We start from the raw sequence: 20,131 nt of genomic DNA, 5'->3' as shown, positions 1-20,131 counted from the left end.
TCGACTATTTGAGTAGGTCTATCTTCGAGTATTGAATGGGTCCATGAACCGACTTTTTAAATTTTCGGTCCTTCTGGTTTCAGTTGGCTTTTGACATGGTAGGATTGTTTCCAAGTTGTATCAAGCCAATTTTTTAATCAGGACCCCGATTAGGTTGCCAAATTGCATCAAGCCAAAGTAGCACTGCCATGGCAAGCAAGCTCACCGTGACAATGGGCCAAAATACCTCTCCGGTTTCTGAAATTGCAGGCCCAGACTGCCCCTACTCCTTCCAGCAAATTTCTCTCATTTTTGCCCCCGCCCCTCTCGTTTAGTCGTTTTCATCCTGCATCCCGTCCCAATCGCCTCCCTCCCCCGATATCCCCAGGAACTAGGGTTTCAGCGCCGCCGGCGAGCGGAGCCGTCGCCGCTGCTTCTCTCACCGCCTCCCCCGCTCCATATCCTCCATACCGAACTCAAGCCACCGCGTCCCCCGCGCTGCCGCCGCCGCCGCCGCCTGTACCCGTATCTCCGCTCCGTCCCCCGAGGCCTCTTCCTCGGGTCGTCTCCACCTCCTCCCTAGACCGCCGTCCACTACCTGCCCTGTCCGCCATCCACGCTCTGCTGGTAAATTCCACCTCTCTAAGCTGCTGCTGTATGGTGTGCTGCCTTGGTTCTGTTGCTGCTGCTGCTGTATGATTTGTTGCTTGCTGCGCCTTTTGCACAATCAGTCATTTATAATTGAATGAACAAAAAAAGAGGTGATTAACAGGATCAGCAAACTATCATGTTCGCAGAACCCTAAGGGCAACTCAGATATTTTCTCTGCTTAAAACCACTCTACAGCCGTGTTGCCAAACGACAAAACTCGTTACAGACGCCACCCAAACAAATTGGACAAAGCCTATCGCCACGTGTGTCGCATGTGTCGGCATGAATGTTCTTTTTTAATATCCTATTGTGGAACGTGGGTCCATCATTATGGAATGCTGCCATATGAAAAAGATTGTCTTCTTCATTATTCATACTCGAGTGTGAGTTCATGTAGAAGAATCTTATCATGAAAGCTCACTAGAGCTCGCGGATGAACGGGCGGAACATCAGATGTGGTAGGAAGCATGAGGAAGGTGACGCGGTGGAGAGGGTGAGGCACAGAACTCCGCTGGTGTCCAGAACAGAGGGGGAAGTTTGCGGCAGGAAATAGGGTTTTTGGTTTTGTAGCCTATATCACCCCTACAGTTGAATTAGATTGTATGAAATTTCTTGTTCTGGGGCACCCAGTTAGTTGAGATTGGTTTGAGGAGGGATTATTGTTGGTTTTATCATTCTCTGTGTGGAATGTACACGTCAGGGTGGCTGGAGTTTTTTCATTTATTTTGAACACAATTAATCTGAAACAGGTTTATATTTCAGAAACCACAATACAATTGTTACTGCTTTGTCAGGTCTAGGCCACCAACCAAACACTTCCCGGCCTGGCAAAAACCATCAAATTTCCAGGCTACTTTCAGGCAAGTCCAAGTCTCCAGTGGAACATCCCTGAGACTTTTAAGATCCATGGCCCAGATGCCTAGCCCAACTTGCTGATTCCTATCCTGTTGTGCCCATTTCCTCAATCCTGTTCCTGACCCTGCCCCCTTCGTGGCTTTGCGCGGCGCCTGTGCCCCCGATTCCTGACCTCCAACTTGGAGTACCCTGCAGGCTGCAACTTTAGTTCTCTGAGCTGCCGGTGCGACACACCTCTCACTGCAGGGAGTGTGGTGCTCAACCCCAGGTGTCCGACAACTTCTCTTCCCCTGAACGCCAGGCTGTAGCGTCCAATTCCAAGACTCCACGACACCACCCACTTGACCATCGTTGTCGACCACTGTGCGGCAGGGCGACTCTGTGTGCAATGTAAGCCACTGTTTAGAGTATTTTGATTTTCCTTGCTGTTTTAGGAGGAATTTAGTTTAGCACATACTAGTTGTTCCAGGCGGAGTTCTAGCCTTCTAGGAGTGGTTAATTGTTGCAAAGTTGTGATATATTACTACTGAATAGTAATATCTCGTTTCCAAAATAGTTGAGGTTTAGAGTAAACCCTAGAATTTCATGCCTTGTGTGCAAGCTCGGCCTTTTAAGGTTAGCCGTTGGTAGATTTGTTGAAACCTGCAATTGCTTCTTTTCCTATGTGCAAACACAATACAATCACATATCACTAGACTTGATTTTTCTTAAACAATGCGCCTACATCGGTATCCATTAAACGAACTGCCAACACACACAATTATTGATAGACTAGGTACATGGTATGCAGTGAGTTTATGTTAGCAGTTGCACTCTTCTTCAGGAGTTCATTGTGTCATCTGCATGTTATATTCTAACATCTCAATCTGTCACTGGGCAGACGGTCAATCTTTGGAAGAGCTCTTCCTCTTTTCCGTGTCGTTTGATGCGGTTTAATGGCGAGTAATATGCAGGCTTCTGGGCCTCCTCAGGTAAGTACCATCCTATATTTTGTAATGTGGTTATTCACAGTATCAAGGTTTCTTGATGTTTTGTGGTGTGCAAGTTTGTAATTCCCTATATTGTCTTCCAAGCAGCCTCCGAGGCCTCCCATGATGGGTTCTACTGCTCCACCGCAAAATATGGGACCACCAATTCCCATGCAGGTAAACTAGAACATCTGATTTGTTTCGCTTCTTTATGCAGTATGCATTTTAGTAGTCTTATGATAGGTTTTTAATTTTGCTATTATGTGCTCCATTTTCAGTTTAGGCCAGCAGGTCCTCCACAACAGCCTCAGTTCATGCAACCGGTGCCGCAACAGTTTCGACCTGTTGGTCAGGCCATGCCAGGAGCTAACATGGGCATGCCGGGGCAGATGCCACATTTTCCGCAACCTGGTCAGCATATGCCTCACTCTGGTCATGTTCCGCCTGCATCACAAGCTGTTCCTATGGCCTATCAGGCAGCTAGACCTATGTCATCTGCGCCTATGCAGCCGCAGCAGCAAGCTGTATTCCCTGGTGGACATATGCCCACCATGGGCGCCCCTATGCCGCCCCCATCTTATACGGTATGTCACTATTTACTGCACTCCTATGATGTGTGTATGGACTGCTTCTCACTGCCATCAGTGTGTGCACAGAATATTTTGCTGACAAGTTATTAATTCTACATTTCAGTATCAACCAACATCGGTTCCTCCTGTAGCTCAATCCTGGGGTACAGCTCTAGGTCAGAGTGTACCTCTTGTGCCACCGGCGGTGCAGCCCGGGCATCAGTCCATGTCAGCTTCATTGCCCTCAGTAAGTAATGTGGGACCTCTGGTACATTTTGATCTCTTGATTTTTGTGTACTATACTGCTATGTGATAATTCTTATGTACTATGTAACATCTAAGACCTCTGCCACACCATTCCTTTTTGTTTACTACATCAAATTGGATTTGATTGCCTGTGCAACAGCCAACAACTCAGTTTACAAATGTGCAGGTCAGCTCAACTGAGCCTAGCTCTTCTGATTGGCAAGAGCACACTTCACAGGATGGAAAAAAGTAAATCATCTTTGCATTACTTTCTGTTTTACAATTTTACTAAAAACTTCATGATGTACGTGGTGATATTATTGTTATGTGTTTTGATCCTATTTTCTTTGCTTGCTATTGTTCTCTTCTAGGTACTATTACAATAAGAGGACAAGGCAATCAAGTTGGGAGAAACCTGCCGAGTTGATGACACCTTTGGAGGTTAGTTCTGTTCTTATACTTGTTTCATATGATAAGTACAACTTGCTTTCATCCATAGTTACCTGATCAAGTGTACAAATCGGGCTCGGGTTCGCCAGAGGGTACACATTTCTGATTGATGAATTTCGAACATGGGATTCACTAAGCAATAAATTGATAAGCAGTGTGTACGAATCAATTGCTTTGTAGACACACGGTAACACTTTGTCATGAAAGATCCAAGCATGGACAAGAGAGAAAAAAGCAAAAAAAAAGAGACTGAGGCATGGGCGGCTGGGCCAGCCTAGCCCAACAAATATCTGATTCACTTCTCTGTCTGCATCTGACTGGCTGCTAAGCAAGCTACCGGCTGCCGCTGCTATTTTCTGCCTCTTATCCTGCACTCCTACAGTTAAAGCCCTCCTCCAAACCTGCATCTGCAGCCACTACTCTACTTCTTCCAATTCATTTATTTCTGTTTCCTCAAACCATCTTTTCCATGGTGACCCAACGGCGACTGCACTCGAAGAGTCAAAGGTTCATGGTACAACAATGGTTGAGCGGCTAGAACAATATCGTGGGTCGACTGGTTGCGGAGGCAGCATGTGCCAAGTAATGACGGTGTGGTATTCCTTCTCTTATGAATTGGGGAGCAAACCATCACCAATTAGGACCAGTTTCATATCCTGATCTATATCGATTGGGTTTGGGATTCAATGCATTGTCTAGCTAATCCTGTAACTACGCTTTCATCCAATTACCTATTTTTTGTTCTCTCCAGGGAACAATCCATATGGTAACTAAAGAAACACGTCAGTGTCTTGTAGTACCAGCTCACTTCAATGCTTTCTTCTTTTTCTTTGGTATATATTAAATGGCCTTTTACGTTTTTAATTACATACTCTTGTTCATGGTACAGAGGGCTGATGCCTCAACTGAATGGAAAGAATTTACTACAGCTGAAGGACGAAAGTAAGTTCATATTGAAAATAATTGCCCTATTTTTTTGCTATCGGTCAGAGTCATGGATTCACCATTCTATTGTTTCTAGGTACTATTACAACAAGCTGACTAAACAATCCAAATGGTCTATTCCTGATGAGCTAAAGGTTTTTGTTTTAACGTAACATCTATATTAACTGTCTAATAAGAGATGGGATGTATCTACAATTACTTTCACCTTTCTGTTTAGATCGCACGTGAACTGGCAGAAAAGGCATCAAATCAACAGCCTGACCGGGAAACTGAAACCACTACTAGTGGCCCTGTTGGATCCGCTTCTGTTCCGGTGGAGCCTTCCTTACCTGCCAACCAGTCCTCATCTGTGGTAGGAATAATTGCTTCAACCACACATGATGCGTTGGCAAACTTACCTCTTCCTCCTGATGCTCCCCCTGGTGCTGGCTTATCTTACAATGGTGACATTGCTTCTTCCCATGTTGACACGCAAAATGGTGGAACAAGTGCTTCTGTTGTTGCCCCTGTTACAACGAGCACAGGAGTTTCATCAGTTGCAATTGATGCAGGGACAAGCAGGTATTTGCAGATGTTTTCTCATTTCCCTTTGCTTCTTCCTTGCATCATTTGAGTGCAGCTTATATTGTGTTCTATTTTAAATTTTGCAGAAACAATTATGAAAGTTCATCTCGAACAATCACCACTGACACAAAAGATGGAGCATCTGCTGAAGATTTGGAGGTATATTTTGGTTCCTTCTCACATGTTTTTTGTTTTGCAAAATACTCCCTCCGTTTCAGTTTATGAGGCAGATCTCAAAGATCACAACACCCCTCTGCTTCATGCATTGGTTGGTTCCATTTTGGGAACAGTGATTGATGTAGATATAATTATTAATTAATATTTGCTTATTCCCAAAGCAAATGGGTTTACAAGCTGAAAATTTGAGATTGCTGAGTATATGTAATTAGCAGAGACAATCTACTTCCAATTATTTGAGAATAGTTCCTTACTCTTATTTTGTGTAAGGCCTGCATTTTTGCGTTCTGTCCACCTTTCGTCTTACCGTCATGATATTGTGTCGTTTCTTAGATTTGTATGTGAATAGTTCTCCTTTACAAGTTACAACATCGTTACCTTGCCTCCTACTGCCTCCGTCCCATATTAAGTGACTCAAATTTGCCCAAATATGGATCTATCTATGCCTAAAAAGAGTCTAGATACATGTAATAGAAAGTCACTTAATATGGGACGGAGGGAGTACATGGATCTTTTTTTTTTTTCTCCAAAGGCCTGTTTAGATCTGGGGAATTCTTTATCCACATACCCTTATGAAACTGCCTCTAGTTGTTTATGAAATCTATCCATTAGGTGAGCTATTTCGGGAACATCCTCATATTCTCAACATGTCTGTTTTCCTGTGAAAAATCCTTACCATGATTTTTTACTGTCAAGCGCTTAATTTATTGATTAGATATTTCTAGCGAGTTACAGAACATTATGTTAGTGTGGTGAAGGAGATGGTTTCCGCTTTCCACTACATATACAGATAATATCTAGTGTTACTGGTACGACACCACCTTGTACAGTACTGGCGTGATTCTTGTTTTGCAACATTTGGTGAGAAAGTTTACATGGACTGTCATGGTACAGAATCTCATTTCGTTATTTGATTCATAGTGGAGACTAAGAAATTCTCTTCTATTTCCTTTTTTATATAGGTCTGTTAAAACTAGTGTAATATACATCATCTAGTAGTCTGAACTCTTTTTTATCAAGGAAAGGTTTCCGGATGAGTTGACGCTAGTATGGCAACATCCTGAGTAGTTACCGAAGCTGCTATTTTTAGACATCTAGACAGATTTGCATATTGTAACTTGGATTTTTTACACAGAATGAAATTTGATAGTTAAGGTTGGCCTACCTTTCATAGTTTATATTTGTTATGTTGTCCTGTGGGAAGCATCTCTTTATGTGTCTCTGTACATTAATACTATTTCCTACTGCCATTTAAGGAGGCAAAAAAGACGATGCCAACTGCAGGGAAGATCAATGTTACACCACTGGAGGAGAAAACAAGTGAAGAAGAACCTCCTGTTTATGCTAATAAGTTGGTGAGGAAGACTAGTACATAACTAAATTAAGAATCAGCAATTGATTTGCTATTGTGAACCTAATTCATGTTTCTTACTTTTTTCAAATCATAGGAAGCAAAAAATGCATTCAAAGCCCTGCTTGAATCAGCAAATGTTGAGTCTGATTGGTCATGGGATCAGGTACACAGCTTGTATTGAACTGCTACTAATTAGTTAGGCGCATGTCTGAATGTGGTTTAATGTTCCCAGGCCATGAGAGTTATCATAAATGACAAAAGATATGGTGCTCTGAGAAGTCATGGAGAGAGAAAGCAAGTTTATAACGAGGTTAACATTTCTTTATTATAAGAGATAACATCGTTATTGAATTCTTTAAGTCTGGTCCCATCTTTTGGGTTTGTGGTAGATGGTTCACTGAGGGTTATATCTGCTGTTTTGTAGTATTTAAACCAGCGGAAAAAGATTGAAGCTGAGGAGAGGCGTGTCAAGCAGAGGAAATCACGTGATGATTTTCTCACAATGCTGGAAGTAAGACCACTGTAGTAAGCTTTCTCTTTATGTTACCATATTAAACACTTTGTTGTGTATTTCAGGAATGCAAGGACCTTACATCATCAACAAGATGGAGGTATATTCTCCAAAAAAAAAATCACAAGTTCTTCTAATAATAAGTTTCTGTTTGTTAGTCTTTCTTTTTTTGTTTTCTGTTGCATACACTTAATATATTTCTTTTCACTGTGCAGCAAAGCAATAACTATGTTTGAGGATGACGAAAGGTTCAATGCTGTTGAGCGTCCAAGGGAGCGTGAAGATCTATTTGAGAATTATCTTGTGGAATTACAAAAGAAGGTATTAGATGAAAACACTAACTTATATTTGTGGTAGTTGGTGTACTATTTCACTTGTAGATTGTTATATATGAATGCTGTTCAACTGTTGATACTCCTTAGAGTGGAGACTACTGGTCATGCATGTGTTGTCTTTCTTTCATGACTGTCTGCCCTATGGATAGGCCTGTAAAAGAACTTGCTTTTGGATTTAATTATACTTTAATTGCTTCATCTCACATTTTTTTCCAGTCAGGCTATTAATGTTTTTAACTTGTCATACCATATGTAGCCAAAAATACTGTATCCCTCCCATTTCCATTTCTCAAGCTTTAGCTCGAGGGTGGGTATATTCACTTTTAGTTTTTAATTTTTAGATATGAGTATGTTAAAGTGTCGGTATTTGGAATCTAGGCAACAAGTAGAAGTACACATATCCTGCAACACATCAGGTCAAAAAAAGAATGGCATGGTCAATAACCAATATATTCCTAAAACCAAACAAGAATGTATTAAGGATCCTATGATTAATTATTCCACATCATTTTCTCACACTAATGGACTTCTGGCTTTTGAATTTCCACATGTACTTGATCATATATCAGTTTTTGACATGAAGTTACAGCATACTTTCTAGGTGTAGCAGCTAGAAAGTGTTGTATTCTAGGAGCTTTTTGAATATTGTAGCTTAAAACATCACACACTGATCTTGATCTGATAAGTATTGTGTTGCATTGCAGGAAAAAGCAAAGGCTGCTGAAGAGCACAAAAGACATGTAGCAGAATATAGAGCTTTTCTTGAATCGTGTGATTTCATCAAGGTTATTTCTCAGACTTTATCATTTAGTGAATTATTCTACTCAAGAGTGTCTTTCATCATTGCGAGTTCATTTTATATGCTCAGGCAAGCACCCAGTGGAGAAAAGTTCAAGATCGTCTAGAGGATGATGAACGCTGTTCCCGACTTGAAAAGATTGATCGCTTGGATGTTTTTCAAGTTCGTATTTTCTGCGCCCCATATCAGCCTTTCTCATTTTGTGGTTTAACAAAACATTTTGTCCACAGGAGTATATACGGGATCTGGAGAAAGAAGAGGAAGAGCAGAAGCGGATTCAGAAGGTATGTTTTTTTTATTTTACTTTATCACCAGTACAGTCCTAATGCTTTACGTCTATAGACTTATGTTATGGTAAAATGCAGGAGCATACAAGGAGACAAGAGCGGAAAAACCGCGACGAGTTCCGCAAGATGTTGGAAGAACATGTTGCTGATGGCACTCTTACTGCGAAAACTCATTGGCGTGACTACTGTGCACAGGTTGTTGAAATATTTATTTCGGTACTTTGTTAAAAGGGAAAATACTTTTGTCCCTCAACTATTAGGCTATTAGAAGAGGCTAAATTGTGTTTTCAACTATCAATACCATGCACTTTTCATCTCTGAGAGAATTTCCAAGTTGTTTCAACCCATGTACACGCCATGTGTCTGCCACCTGCATGGTACCTCATCTTAAATAAAAAATAATCATGTTATCATTTTGGGATTTTTTTAATCTGTTGACTTTTTTACTGGATGCCAAGTCATCTCTTGTGCGTGAAAAACCACATACACAGGAGCTATGTCATTCAAAACCAAGGTGGTATTGTCCCAGAGATGAAAAGTACAAGAAATGCAGACTTTACCAAGATTGTTGAGGGACATAATTTTTCGGTTTATAAGAGCTGGAAGGACTAAATGTAGACGCTGCCAGTAATTGAGGATTGAAATAATTGGCTAACACTTTGACCCTGATTCAATAAATTTACCACTTTACAGGTAAAAGATTCACGTGCTTACTTGGCAGTAGCCTCAAACATGTCTGGTTCCATGCCAAAAGAGCTCTTTGAAGATGTCATCGAGGAGCTTGATAAACAGGTTAGTTTCTAAAAGTTACATGATATTCTTGTGATTGTTTATCAAGTGCTACTATTGTTTGCTAATTTTGGTACTTGGATGAGTAGTCCCTGTATTGTATCGAAGATCGAAAAATTTCAATAAATTCTGCACTGAAACATTGTTTTAAAAACCTTTAATTAATCATTTAGTTAAACTATCTAAATATGCAAGCTTAGCTACCAAAAAAGTAGAACTGATCATGTTAAGCCATGGCTATGATGCTATGCATCCAAGTTAAACCTAGGATGGTGTCACGCTTCTGCATTCATGTTCCACGCCAGCTCCATGTTTTATTTAGTTAATTTGCTATCCTAGAGATTTTTTAGGTTGGTGGGAAAGAGAGATTTTGGGCCACCATCTCCCATTTATATGATAGTAAATATAAAGATTATTGGAACCTAGCTTCAAACTGGAACCCTTGTGAACCCATACATGACTAAATCGTCTGGATTCTAGCATACCTGTACCTTAGCTGCCATCTTTGGGATGCCCTAACCTTTAGTTACAACAAAGGTTAAATTTGATAGTTTTCTTCGAAATGAAACTTGCGCGGTTACATTTCAAATAAGTATTTAGTTTGGTTTTTGAAACAAAGTTTTTCTCTTTTGTGGTGGCAATGTGTTATTTTATTTATCAGATGATGTCATTTCTGTCCTTTGGTTCTTTGTTGTTTAAATCAGGAACGGTTCAAATTCTTTTGCTGCTTCAATTGGTAATCACTTTTGTGTTAACAATCAAACAGTTACGCTCAATTGTATTAACTTAATATTGGAATTTTCTGTGCTCTTTTGCATGAGTAGCCTTTGCTCTCAGCAGTTGGAGGCTTTTCACACTAATTATCTTCAGTCTCTGAGATTGGATCATATTATTCCAATTCTAGCAGAATATTCTGTGTTAATTCGTACTTGTTGATTAATTTTATGTTCATAGTTGGAATAAAATCTACTATGTATTTGGATATATTCTATTCATGTTACAAGCCTATTCAGATGTGTTGCGTTCTTTGTCTGTGAAAACTGATGTTTTGTTACTATCTTTTTGTGTCAGTATCAAGATGACAAGACTTTAATTAAAGATGAATTGAAGTCTGGAAAGGTACCTTTTCGTTTCATATTTTCCCAAATAATGTGATGCATTATGTGATGCGGAATTTGTAGAGCAAATACATGCATGGTTGATTGCCTTCTTATTTCTTCTAGATTCATATGACGACCTCATGGACATTAGAAGACTTCCAAGCTGCTGTTACAGGGGATGACAATTGTAAAGGAATATCAAATATTAATATCAAGGTGCGGTCTTAAGTTTTTATCAGTGTCTGAAAGATATACTGGAGATATCCTATAGTGGTAATTTTGTTTTCTAGTGATTTCAGTATTGAGTTTTAGTTATACTGATAGTGTTACTTCTCTTTTCTGGACATGTTCCAGCTTATTTATGATGACCAAATTGAAAGGCTCAGGGAAAAGGATCTGAAGGAGGCTAAGAAGCGCCAGCGACTGGGTGATAATTTTTTGGATTTCCTGTACTCAATCAAGGTATTGACAGCATCATTATTTGCCAAGCTAGTTGATTACCTAGATCAAATAGTCCTGCTATACTTACCAAGAAAACACTTGATTATTTAACTTCTAAGGTTGTCAAACATAGATGTTAGATAGAAAGCATGCCTGATGTCATGTCTTTACAGCCTAAGTGCCACCAAGATATTTTACTGGATTGTTACTATCGTTCCTAGTTCCAAAAACTTGCTTGAAACGGGTTTTAATTATAATCTTGGTTTTTCAACTTTATTTGTTCTGGAAATTTTGAATCATCGTCAATAGCAGTGCTCAGTTTCAACCATATACAGCGAAAATTGCCAGAAAGCTTTCTGAGGAAACTAATGGTTTCCAGTGGGAACCTCAAAACATTTTGTCTTAAAAAATGAAAAACCTTGTGTAGGGACACATTCATTCAGTAAATGTTTTGCTTCATCAAACCATAGTTAGCCCAGTGTTTTCAAACAAGATAAGTTGAGGAACATTATCTTTTGGAATGTTATTCTCTTAACCTAATTTATCTTTTCCTTTGAAATTTGTAGGAAATATCAGCAACTTCAACATGGGAGGATTCTAAACCACTGTTTGAAGATAGCCAGGAGTGCAGGTAAATGCATCCTCCTTAAGTATGATGATCCCTCTTTGTTACACAAAAACTTATTAATCCTCTCTGTTTTATGGGTGCAATACAGATGATTATGTAGTTGTGGCAAGTGCAAACTGGGCTAGTTAGTTATAGTTGCACGTAATATTGTACAGTTTGGTTTGAAAAGAAAAAACTTAGTTCATAGATTGGAAAGAATTTTTTTTTGTGGGCGTCCTGAGATTTAGATTTGTCATAGTTCTGTATATTTACAGGCTACAGGAGTAACAGTACTGTCATTTCAGGAAAAAATCTTCATACATTTTAAAGCTCTTTAAGCCAGATTTTTTTCATATTAAGCTTGAGACATGTCCTTTCAAGATTATTTGTGCCTGACTTGTAAATAAAATCTAAGTGTCCTGATGACCCTTGCAAAAATTGGATGTTCTAACAATTCTTGTGAAAAAATGGTTGTACCAGTACCTATCCTGGTTTGAGCCTGGAATGTTTACAATGTTTACAGAAGTTCCTCTCTCACATTGATTTTATGTTGTATATGTCACATCAGGGCTCTGGACAGTGAGACATATGCTAGAGAGCTTTTTGAAGAGTGTGTTGTCCGCCTCAAAGAAAGGTTGAAAGAGAAAGAGCGCATGAGGGAGGAAGAAAAGGTAATGGTACTGTTCATTAGGCCTATTGACTTCTTGTTTGGTTCTTGTTGTTATACTCCCCCCGTTCCATATTAAGTGACTCAAGTTTGTCCAAACATGGATGTATCTATGCCTAAAAAGCGTCTAGCTACATGTAATAGAGAGTCTCTTAATATGGGACGGAGGGAGTATTATTTTTATCTTGCTGATGGCTATGACAAACGACTTTGTCTGCATCAAGTCTTCTGAACTTTTTCCTCTGTATTTTTTTGGTACTCTGCTCTCACTTGTTAGATGGGTGGTTTATGCCACACGTCTTACTACCTCGATGTGTTACCTTGTGCTAACTTGTAGTGGCAGGATATGATTCTTTCTCAGTTGTATTCTTTACCTACATATGCCTTAGTGTAAGTTTCTTCTATGTAGGCAAAAAAGGAGAAAGAACGTGAAGAGAGAGAAAAGAAGAAAGAGAAAGAGAAAGAAAGAAAGGAGAAAGAGCGCAAAGAAAAAGAAAGAGACCGGGAGAAGGAAAGAGAAAAGGAAAAGGTGAAGGATCGGTCAAGGAGAGAGGAAATGGAGATCGATGGAGCTGACATGGAGACTCATGGCTCAAAAGATAAGAAACGAGAGAAGGATAAAGAAAAGAAGCATAAAAGACGCCATCATGATGCCACAGATGATTTAAGCTCTGAAAGGGATGAGAAGGATGACTCGAAGAAGTCTAGAAGGCATAGCAGTGATCGCAAGAAATCTAGGAAGGTATAACGTTTGTTATCCTTTTGTGCAAATCAAAGCACTTAGAATATGGTTGGCACCTTTGCCTCGAACACCTACTCCATCGAGTCTTCACAACAAATTTGGTGATCCCCGGTATGCAATTTGTTAGTAAATTTAGAGTATTCTCGCCTCTGTGTTGTGACGTTTGTACAGAGTGGTGAGGCATTTGTGTATGTTTTGTTACACCTTCACATATAGTAGTTCCATATTGGTAAAGTGTTGCACTTGGGATATTGCCCATATATGATATCTGTACTATGTAAAATATCTGATGCATAAATTTTATCGAGGATTAGCATGGATGACAGCATGATTATCATTCATGCATCATACAAATTCTTCAGGTACCAACATCACATGAATATGACATTGAGATTGTTTGTCATTCATGCAGCATACCCATGCTTCAGACTCGGATAGTGAAAACCGGCATAAACGACATAAAAAGGATCGAGATAGTTCCCGCAGAAATGGTGCACATGAGGAACTTGAAGATGGTGAACTTGGAGAAGATGGGGAGATTCATTAGCCTTCCCTCTTACTACCTAGGTTGTCAGTATTTACTGCCTGTTGTCCTGTTCTCTGTTGCTGCTACTTCGATATCTTTTGCCTAAGTAGTGATTCTGCTTAAGAACTCTCTAGTGTTATGTTACTGAAATTTAGTGTTCCGTTTTATGATATGAACTCATTATTCTACTATTCTGCAATAGCATAAACTGGCCCCTTTTAAGCAACCCATGCTATTCCTGTGTTTTGTACCATTGGCAAGCTACTTTTTTTGTGCCTCCAGATAACTTTTTCACTTTATTGGTCTATCGTCTCCATTATTTCCTTCTAGGTGCATGGAGAATTGTTGTGTCCGAGGGAGGCTGATAGATGCTTTAGAAGGCTTGCATCTAACTTCTGGTTTGGTGTTGTATATTGCTTCTTTCTTCCGGATAGTTGTGTATATATTTCCATGTTCTTTCCATCATCACTAAATATGTTCGGTACTCGCATTTTGACTGAAATATCAGCGCTGTGGGTAATAGCCACTGTGCTGATTTTAGGCAATGTCTATAGTTTTGACTAGAATATATTTCCATCTGCTGCCAGTTGTCATTCGGCATGTACGTGGATGCGTATAGCACTAACACTTGTTTGCAAGCACGGCAAGAGTCAGCCTCTGCATGAGTAAATGTCTGCTCTCGTATGAAGTATATTGTTTCTTTGCAATTACTCCGTATTTGACAGTTTATTGCAATGGATGTAATGGAAGTGTCAAAAAATTGTAATGATCAATAATGTGTATGCATACTCTCTGTCTAATGTGTTCATACTGTCGGAGATAGTGAAGAACGATGATTTTACTGGTAAGATGTTTGGAGGATAGTTACTAACGAAAATGTCGTTTGGGGCTCGATTTTGTCATGATTTTCCATTGTCAACTCGATTGCTACTCTAGATGTGTGCATATATACGATCAAATGCGTGGGATAATGCTTGTAACCGAACTGTGGCCACCGACTTGCCATCTGGAAAGTAACTCGTTCGTGAATCATGTTGCACCCGTCCGATCTGTTTACATGTTTCGTTAGTTTGTGTACGGCCCTTATAAAGTTAGTTCTCTACGCTGATGTATCGGCAGTGTTAGAAAAATCAATTACTCCGTAGTGTTTCGTGGACCTTGCTGCCGTTTATTCGGTTTTCTTTACCTATGTGCTAAATGGACAAATGTTGACGTGGCGAGGGTGTGAGACCTAAGACATCTTCCAGTTCTGTAAGGTGGACTCTATCTGGACCCGGCTTCTAGGCCGGGAAGCCTGAACCTAAAATTCTAAGCCTAGGCCCAGCTCGAAACCCAGAAAAATGTCTCTTTAGTATTCCCTCCGTTCCTAAATACTTGTCACTAAAACAACGACAAGTATTTAGGAACGAAAGTAGTATTAAATTAATATTTTTCGCTAAAAAAATTAAATTTATATTTTTTGGATAAAAATAAATTTTTATTCTTGCTTTGATCCATGTTATTGGTAACAACTTTGCATATCTAGACATGTTTCATTGTATAGATAGGTGTATCTAGACAAAGTTATTACCAGTAATATGAATCAAAGGTAGTATTATACTGATTTTGTTACACCTTATGTCGGACTCCGAATGGGAAAATGAGGCCTGGGTCTGGCTTGGGATGCAGGGCTTTGTGTCGGGCCGTCCGGGTGGGGCCTCACATGCCCAGGTCACATGGGCAAGCTGACGCAGAGATGGGCCCACATGTCGGAGTAGAGTGTGTGCAGCACCTGTAGACTTCTATTTGCCATGGAACCTTCGAATTCCCAATCGATCCAGGAATCTCAATTGTTATTACACAGGGGTGATTCGATCCAAAAAAATATGACTTGTGGCCCCAGGTCCGAAAAGTGGCAAAGAAAATCAAAATATGCTATTTTGTTAAGATGTCAAAGAAAAGCGTGCTATTTTGTCTAAGTAAATGAAAAGTGTACTTTCGAGACAAAGTAAAAAAAAGATGTGCCATTTTGTCAAATTTCTCTACATAAACACATATTTAACACGTAATATAAACCCTAAGATAAAATATATTAGGGGTGCCTTAGCGCTGGTGGTATACCATTCAAGCTCACCTCCCTCTTTTGTCCCGTCGTAAACCTTGTGGACTGTTGCCCATTCAATTGACGTGTTCAAACTTCAAAGGGTCGATGCAACTTTGGGTTCTCATCGCTATCCTTTGAAATGTACTCCCGCCATTCCTAAATGTAAGATGTTCTAACTTTGTCCTAAGTTAAACTTTCTAAACTTTGACCAAGTCTATAAAAAAGTATATCAACATTTCAAATGTCAAATAAATATATTATGAAAATATATATCATAGTTGATTTAATAAAACTACTCCCTCCGATACATAAAAATTGTCGCCCATTTTGTACTAAGTGGACGACACTTTTTATGGATCCAAGTGAGTAATTTAGAGTAGTAGATGTTTTTAGATTTTTCCAAATAACCTCTTGTTTATAGGGAAAGTAATCGGCTACTACTGCTAGATAGAGTACCTATACTGCCAGCGCAATACTCGCCGTTCAGTGCCCAAGATAGTATTACAGATAATTAATCATACCATTCCGGTGGCTCTTATGAGCTAATTACATCTTGATGGCACCATTCTATTGCTTCTAGCTATGTTTAAACACTATCCTTATTATCGTTGTGCTTGTCCACGAGCGACGAAAATAAACCTCGAGCATCTCGCTTTGCTGATGAACAGTCACTTAGGCAGTGTTTGGTTCCAGAGCGAGGTGGGATGAAATGGAACGGTTCTATACTGTAGGAATGAAATGTAATGCAACGGTTCTACTTTTCAATATCCTAAGAACCAAACACTTAAATCACTGGTTCCACTTGGAACCAACTCATTACTACATTTTGGAGAAATGAGATGGTTAGGCATATTGAAGGAATATTCCCTTTTGAGGAACCATGTGGTTCCATTCCAATACTCTGTGTTCTAAGAACCAAATACATGAATCATCTCAGCTTTTGGAACCATTCCATTACATTTCACTTCGATCATGATCACAACCAAACACTACCTTAGATTCCATCAACCTCTTCCAATTTGTTTATGTTTATTTCTGCGAGGACACTCTGTTCCAATATATACGGAACTTCTTGACATTCTCAAATCCTACCCAACTGAGCAGCCATGAAATAAAAAAACTAGGCCCGGCAGGTTAGAAACCCTCGGTATCGTTTGAAAGAAAAGTTTCTCATACAGGCCTACAAAATTCTCCGACCTCATGCCCCACAAATACACAGCGGCACCACAGCATCACGTGAGATCAAAACCGGCCTTAGATCTGTTTTTTGGTATGAGACAAACGAGGGGATTTTTTAACCTTCCGGCTGAAATTCGCTCCCAACCGACTTCATCAGTATTTTTTTCCCGCGTCAGGGAACCCGAACCTGCGAGAATACGTAGTATAGACAGGAAAAAACAGCAGCGTCATGCCGGCAAAACAACCCGTTTCAGCAGATTATAACAACAAAACAACATAATTTCAACAACATTAATTTCACAATAACTAGACAACATTACTTAAACAGGCGCTAATTTTTTTTAAATAATACAAATTAAATAATTATTTTTGAAAATAATATGCGTTTTTCAGAATTTTCAAAAATAATACGTCCTCGGTCTGGGCCAGGCCGATTAGCTCCCGTCGGCCTGGCCGAAGCCGATTAGTTCCAGTTGGCCTGGGCGAAACTGATTAGTTCCAGTTTGTGTCGCCCAAGCCGATTGGAACTAATTAGCTTCCCCAAGTTACTTAGTTACATGATCAATGCATGTTTAAATGGACGTAACTTGTGTTTCGTCCACAAACCCAATTCGACTGAAATTAAGGCACCACTAAAATTAGGAGAGCAAATTAACAGAAGCTAGTTAGCACGATTGGACTGAAATAAAGGCACGATTGAACAGAAACTGGTTACAGAACTAAGGCACGATTGAACTATTTGCTCTCTTAATTAATTTGCTCTCTTAATTTCAGTCGTGCCTTAATTTCAGTCGAATTGTTGGGTTTGTGAACGAAACACAAGTTACGTCCATTTAAACATGCAACTAAGTAGCTTGGAGAAGCTAATTAGTTCTAATCGGCTTGGACGACACCAACTGAAACTAATCAGCTCTGCCTATGCCAACTGAAAGTAATCAGGTTTACCCGGAACAACTGGGACTAATCGGCTTCGGCCGGGCCGACTGGAGCTAATCGGCCTGGCCCATTATTTTTGAAAATTCTGAAAAACGCGTATTATTTTCAAAAATAATTATTTAATTCGTATTATTTAAAAAAGTTTAGCACAGCTGGGCAACAAGATTGCGCATGAATTGGCGTTTGTGACAAAATGCCCAGCTAGCATGATTCCATTCTAGTACAGTCTGTCCCCCTTGGTATTGCCAATGATATTTGAACTGTCTCTCGTTTGTACGAGTGAACTTGATCTTAATATATCACAAAAAAGATAAATATGGTGAGCAAACATACAGCTCACCATTTTTTGTTTTTAAAACACGGCCAACTTAGGAACTCGTTTTCGCAGAAATGAAATTAGAAAGTATTACACCGCCACAAGCTACAAGGCTTTCTCGCAAAAATGACATCTGTATATATCTCAGCATTGATGCTGTACCGTATTCCAAGATATGGCGATGGCATTAAATAAGCTTGCGTACACATCTTAAAATATTCCAAGATATGGAGATGACCTGAACACATTAAATTAGTTTGTTTTGCGTATATGAAGTCTCACCGTATCAATCGACTCCAAGCTCTGGCACCCAACCACAACAACGCCCTGCCATGGCCACCACCGCCACAACCACCAACCGTCCTGCCACCGCAGCCAGCCATGCCGGGAACGGCTCCTCCGGCGGCCGCGGCCGCGATCACATCGTCGTGTTCCCGTTCATGGCGAAGGGGCACACACTCCCCCTGCTCCACTTCGCCACGGCACTCTCGCTGCACCGCAAGGACATCCGCATCACCATGGTCACCACGCCTGCCAACGCCGCCTTCGCCTGCAGCCGGCTCCCCGCGACTGTACAACTCGCCGTGCTCCCGTTCCCGTCGCTCCCGCCGCTGCCGCCGGGCGTCGAGTCCACGGACGCCCTGCCGGATCCGTCCCTCTACCCGACGTTCCTGCGCGCCACGGCGCTCCTCAGGGCGCCCTTCGCGGAGTTCATGGCGTCGCTGATCCGTTATAATTCCCCGCCGCTCGCGCTCGTCTCCGACTTCTTCCTCGGGTTCACGCACGGCGTCGCGGCCGAAGCCGGCGTCCGCCGCGTCGCGTTCAGCGGCATGTCCTGCTTCGCCACGGCCATCTGCAAATCGCTCGTCGTAAACCACCTATCATCGCCCAGCGCCAGGGCTGCCGAGCAGGGCACGGGCGCTCGCTTCCACGTGTCTGGTATGCCGGAGCACGTAAAGATCACGCCCGAGGAGATCCCGGAGGTGGTAGCCAAGATCGCCGACGACCCGGAGGACCCGGTGGTCCGGTTCGTTATCGACGACATCGGCGAGTCGGACGCGCGCAGCTGGGGCGTCCTGGTCAACAGCTTCGCCTCGCTGGACGAGGACTACGTGGCGCCGCTGGAGTCCTTCTACCTTCGGCCGGACGCCCGCGCCTGGCTGGTGGGCCCGCTGTTCCTCGCCGCCGGCGAAATGACAGAGCGCGACGCGGAGCTGGACCCCGAGGGATGCCTCCCCTGGCTCGACGATAAGGCAGAGGAATCGGTGGTCTACGTGTCGTTCGGCACGCAGGCCCCGCTCGCCGACGCGCAGCTGGACGAGCTGGCCCACGGGCTGGTGCGGTCGGGCCACGGTTTCCTCTGGGCCGTCCGGTCCGGCACGTGGTCGCCGCCCGTGGACCCGGGGCCCAACGGGCGGATCGTCCGGGGGTGGGTGCCGCAGAGGAGCGTGCTGGCCCACCGCGCGGTGGGAGGCTTCGTGAGCCACTGCGGGTGGAACTCGGCAATGGAGAGCCTCGCGGCCGGGAAGCCCGTCCTGGCGTGGCCGATGATGGCCGAGCAGCACCTGAACGCCAACCACGTCGCGGACGTCATTGGCGCCGGCATCAGGATCGACGAAGGCGCCAAGGCTGGCGGCGTCGTGGAGAGGGCGGAGGTGGAGCGGAAGGTGAAGAGGATGATGGACGGCGGCAGCGAAGAAGGGCGGAGGATTCGGGAGAGGGCCGCCTGGGCGCAGCAGGCGGCCCAGTCAGCGGTGTCTGACGGTGGCACGTCACGGGTCGCGTTGCTGGAACTTGTCCAAGAGCTGCAGGGGAGCTACTGTGATGTCATCGCACGGAAAAAAGAAGCACTGATCTGACGGTTTCTGGTGTGGTAGCGTTTCGTTTCCGTTGCTTCTCTCTCTTTTGGGCTGGTTCGGTGGACCATGATGTCGGGCCAAACTAAAATACCATGAACAGGCATGACACGATAAATGTGGGTTACGATCCAAAATAAGTTATACAGTTGAATTCATATTTTTTTTATGATGAATATAACATATTTTAGTTGTCTAA

General features: G+C 41.9%; 2 protein-coding genes across 4 annotated transcripts; both read left to right on the top strand.

The window, feature by feature from the left end:
* The first annotated feature begins 295 nt into the window (after positions 1 to 295).
* On the top strand, positions 296 to 14,232 carry LOC100825893 (pre-mRNA-processing protein 40A). Of its 3 annotated transcripts, none has more exons than XM_014897286.2 (30): positions 297 to 606; positions 2,366 to 2,456; positions 2,562 to 2,630; positions 2,732 to 3,037; positions 3,147 to 3,269; positions 3,456 to 3,517; positions 3,640 to 3,709; positions 4,608 to 4,660; positions 4,740 to 4,797; positions 4,881 to 5,224; positions 5,314 to 5,386; positions 6,661 to 6,759; positions 6,853 to 6,921; positions 6,991 to 7,068; positions 7,183 to 7,269; positions 7,335 to 7,369; positions 7,485 to 7,590; positions 8,309 to 8,389; positions 8,473 to 8,565; positions 8,634 to 8,687; positions 8,769 to 8,885; positions 9,384 to 9,482; positions 10,551 to 10,598; positions 10,703 to 10,795; positions 10,934 to 11,041; positions 11,587 to 11,651; positions 12,196 to 12,298; positions 12,704 to 13,036; positions 13,449 to 13,603; positions 13,893 to 14,232. In XM_014897286.2, the coding sequence occupies exons 2-29, from the start codon at positions 2,421 to 2,423 to the stop codon at positions 13,581 to 13,583; spliced, it is 2,997 nt and encodes a 998-aa protein (XP_014752772.1). In that variant the 5' UTR covers positions 297 to 606; positions 2,366 to 2,420; the 3' UTR covers positions 13,584 to 13,603; positions 13,893 to 14,232. The 3 variants fall into 3 exon arrangements, 2 of the variants coding, with proteins under 2 accessions (XP_014752772.1, XP_010227563.1); XM_010229261.3 differs by lacking the exon at positions 13,893 to 14,232 and adding an exon at positions 1,681 to 1,875 and having other exon boundaries at positions 298 to 606; positions 13,449 to 13,792; XR_002961967.1 differs by lacking the exon at positions 13,893 to 14,232 and having other exon boundaries at positions 296 to 606; positions 12,704 to 13,147; positions 13,449 to 13,591.
* Positions 14,233 to 18,077: 3,845 nt separating this feature from the next.
* LOC100844735 (UDP-glycosyltransferase 90A2) lies at positions 18,078 to 20,131 on the top strand. Its single transcript, XM_003560577.4, has one exon. It carries the CDS (start codon positions 18,409 to 18,411, stop codon positions 19,933 to 19,935), a length of 1,527 nt encoding a protein of 508 aa, XP_003560625.1. The 5' UTR covers positions 18,078 to 18,408; the 3' UTR covers positions 19,936 to 20,131.

The sequence above is a fragment of the Brachypodium distachyon genome, chromosome 1, assembly GCF_000005505.3.
Source record: "Brachypodium distachyon strain Bd21 chromosome 1, Brachypodium_distachyon_v3.0, whole genome shotgun sequence".
Lineage (NCBI taxonomy): Eukaryota > Viridiplantae > Streptophyta > Magnoliopsida > Poales > Poaceae > Brachypodium > Brachypodium distachyon.
Note: the sequence above shows the minus strand (reverse complement) of the source record. Positions and strands in the feature narration are given on the sequence as shown.

Excerpts from the sequence above, each read along its gene's own strand:
- LOC100825893 (XM_014897286.2), top strand. The coding sequence starts at position 2,421 with ATGGCGAGTAATATGCAGGCTTCTGGGCCTCCTCAG. Across the intron at positions 3,038-3,146 it reads TGCCGCCCCCATCTTATACG|TATCAACCAACATCGGTTCC; the intron begins GTATGTCACTAT and ends TCTACATTTCAG. Across the intron at positions 11,042-11,586 it reads ATTTCCTGTACTCAATCAAG|GAAATATCAGCAACTTCAAC; the intron begins GTATTGACAGCA and ends TGAAATTTGTAG.
- LOC100844735 (XM_003560577.4), top strand. The coding sequence starts at position 18,409 with ATGGCCACCACCGCCACAACCACCAACCGTCCTGCCACCGCAGCCAGC.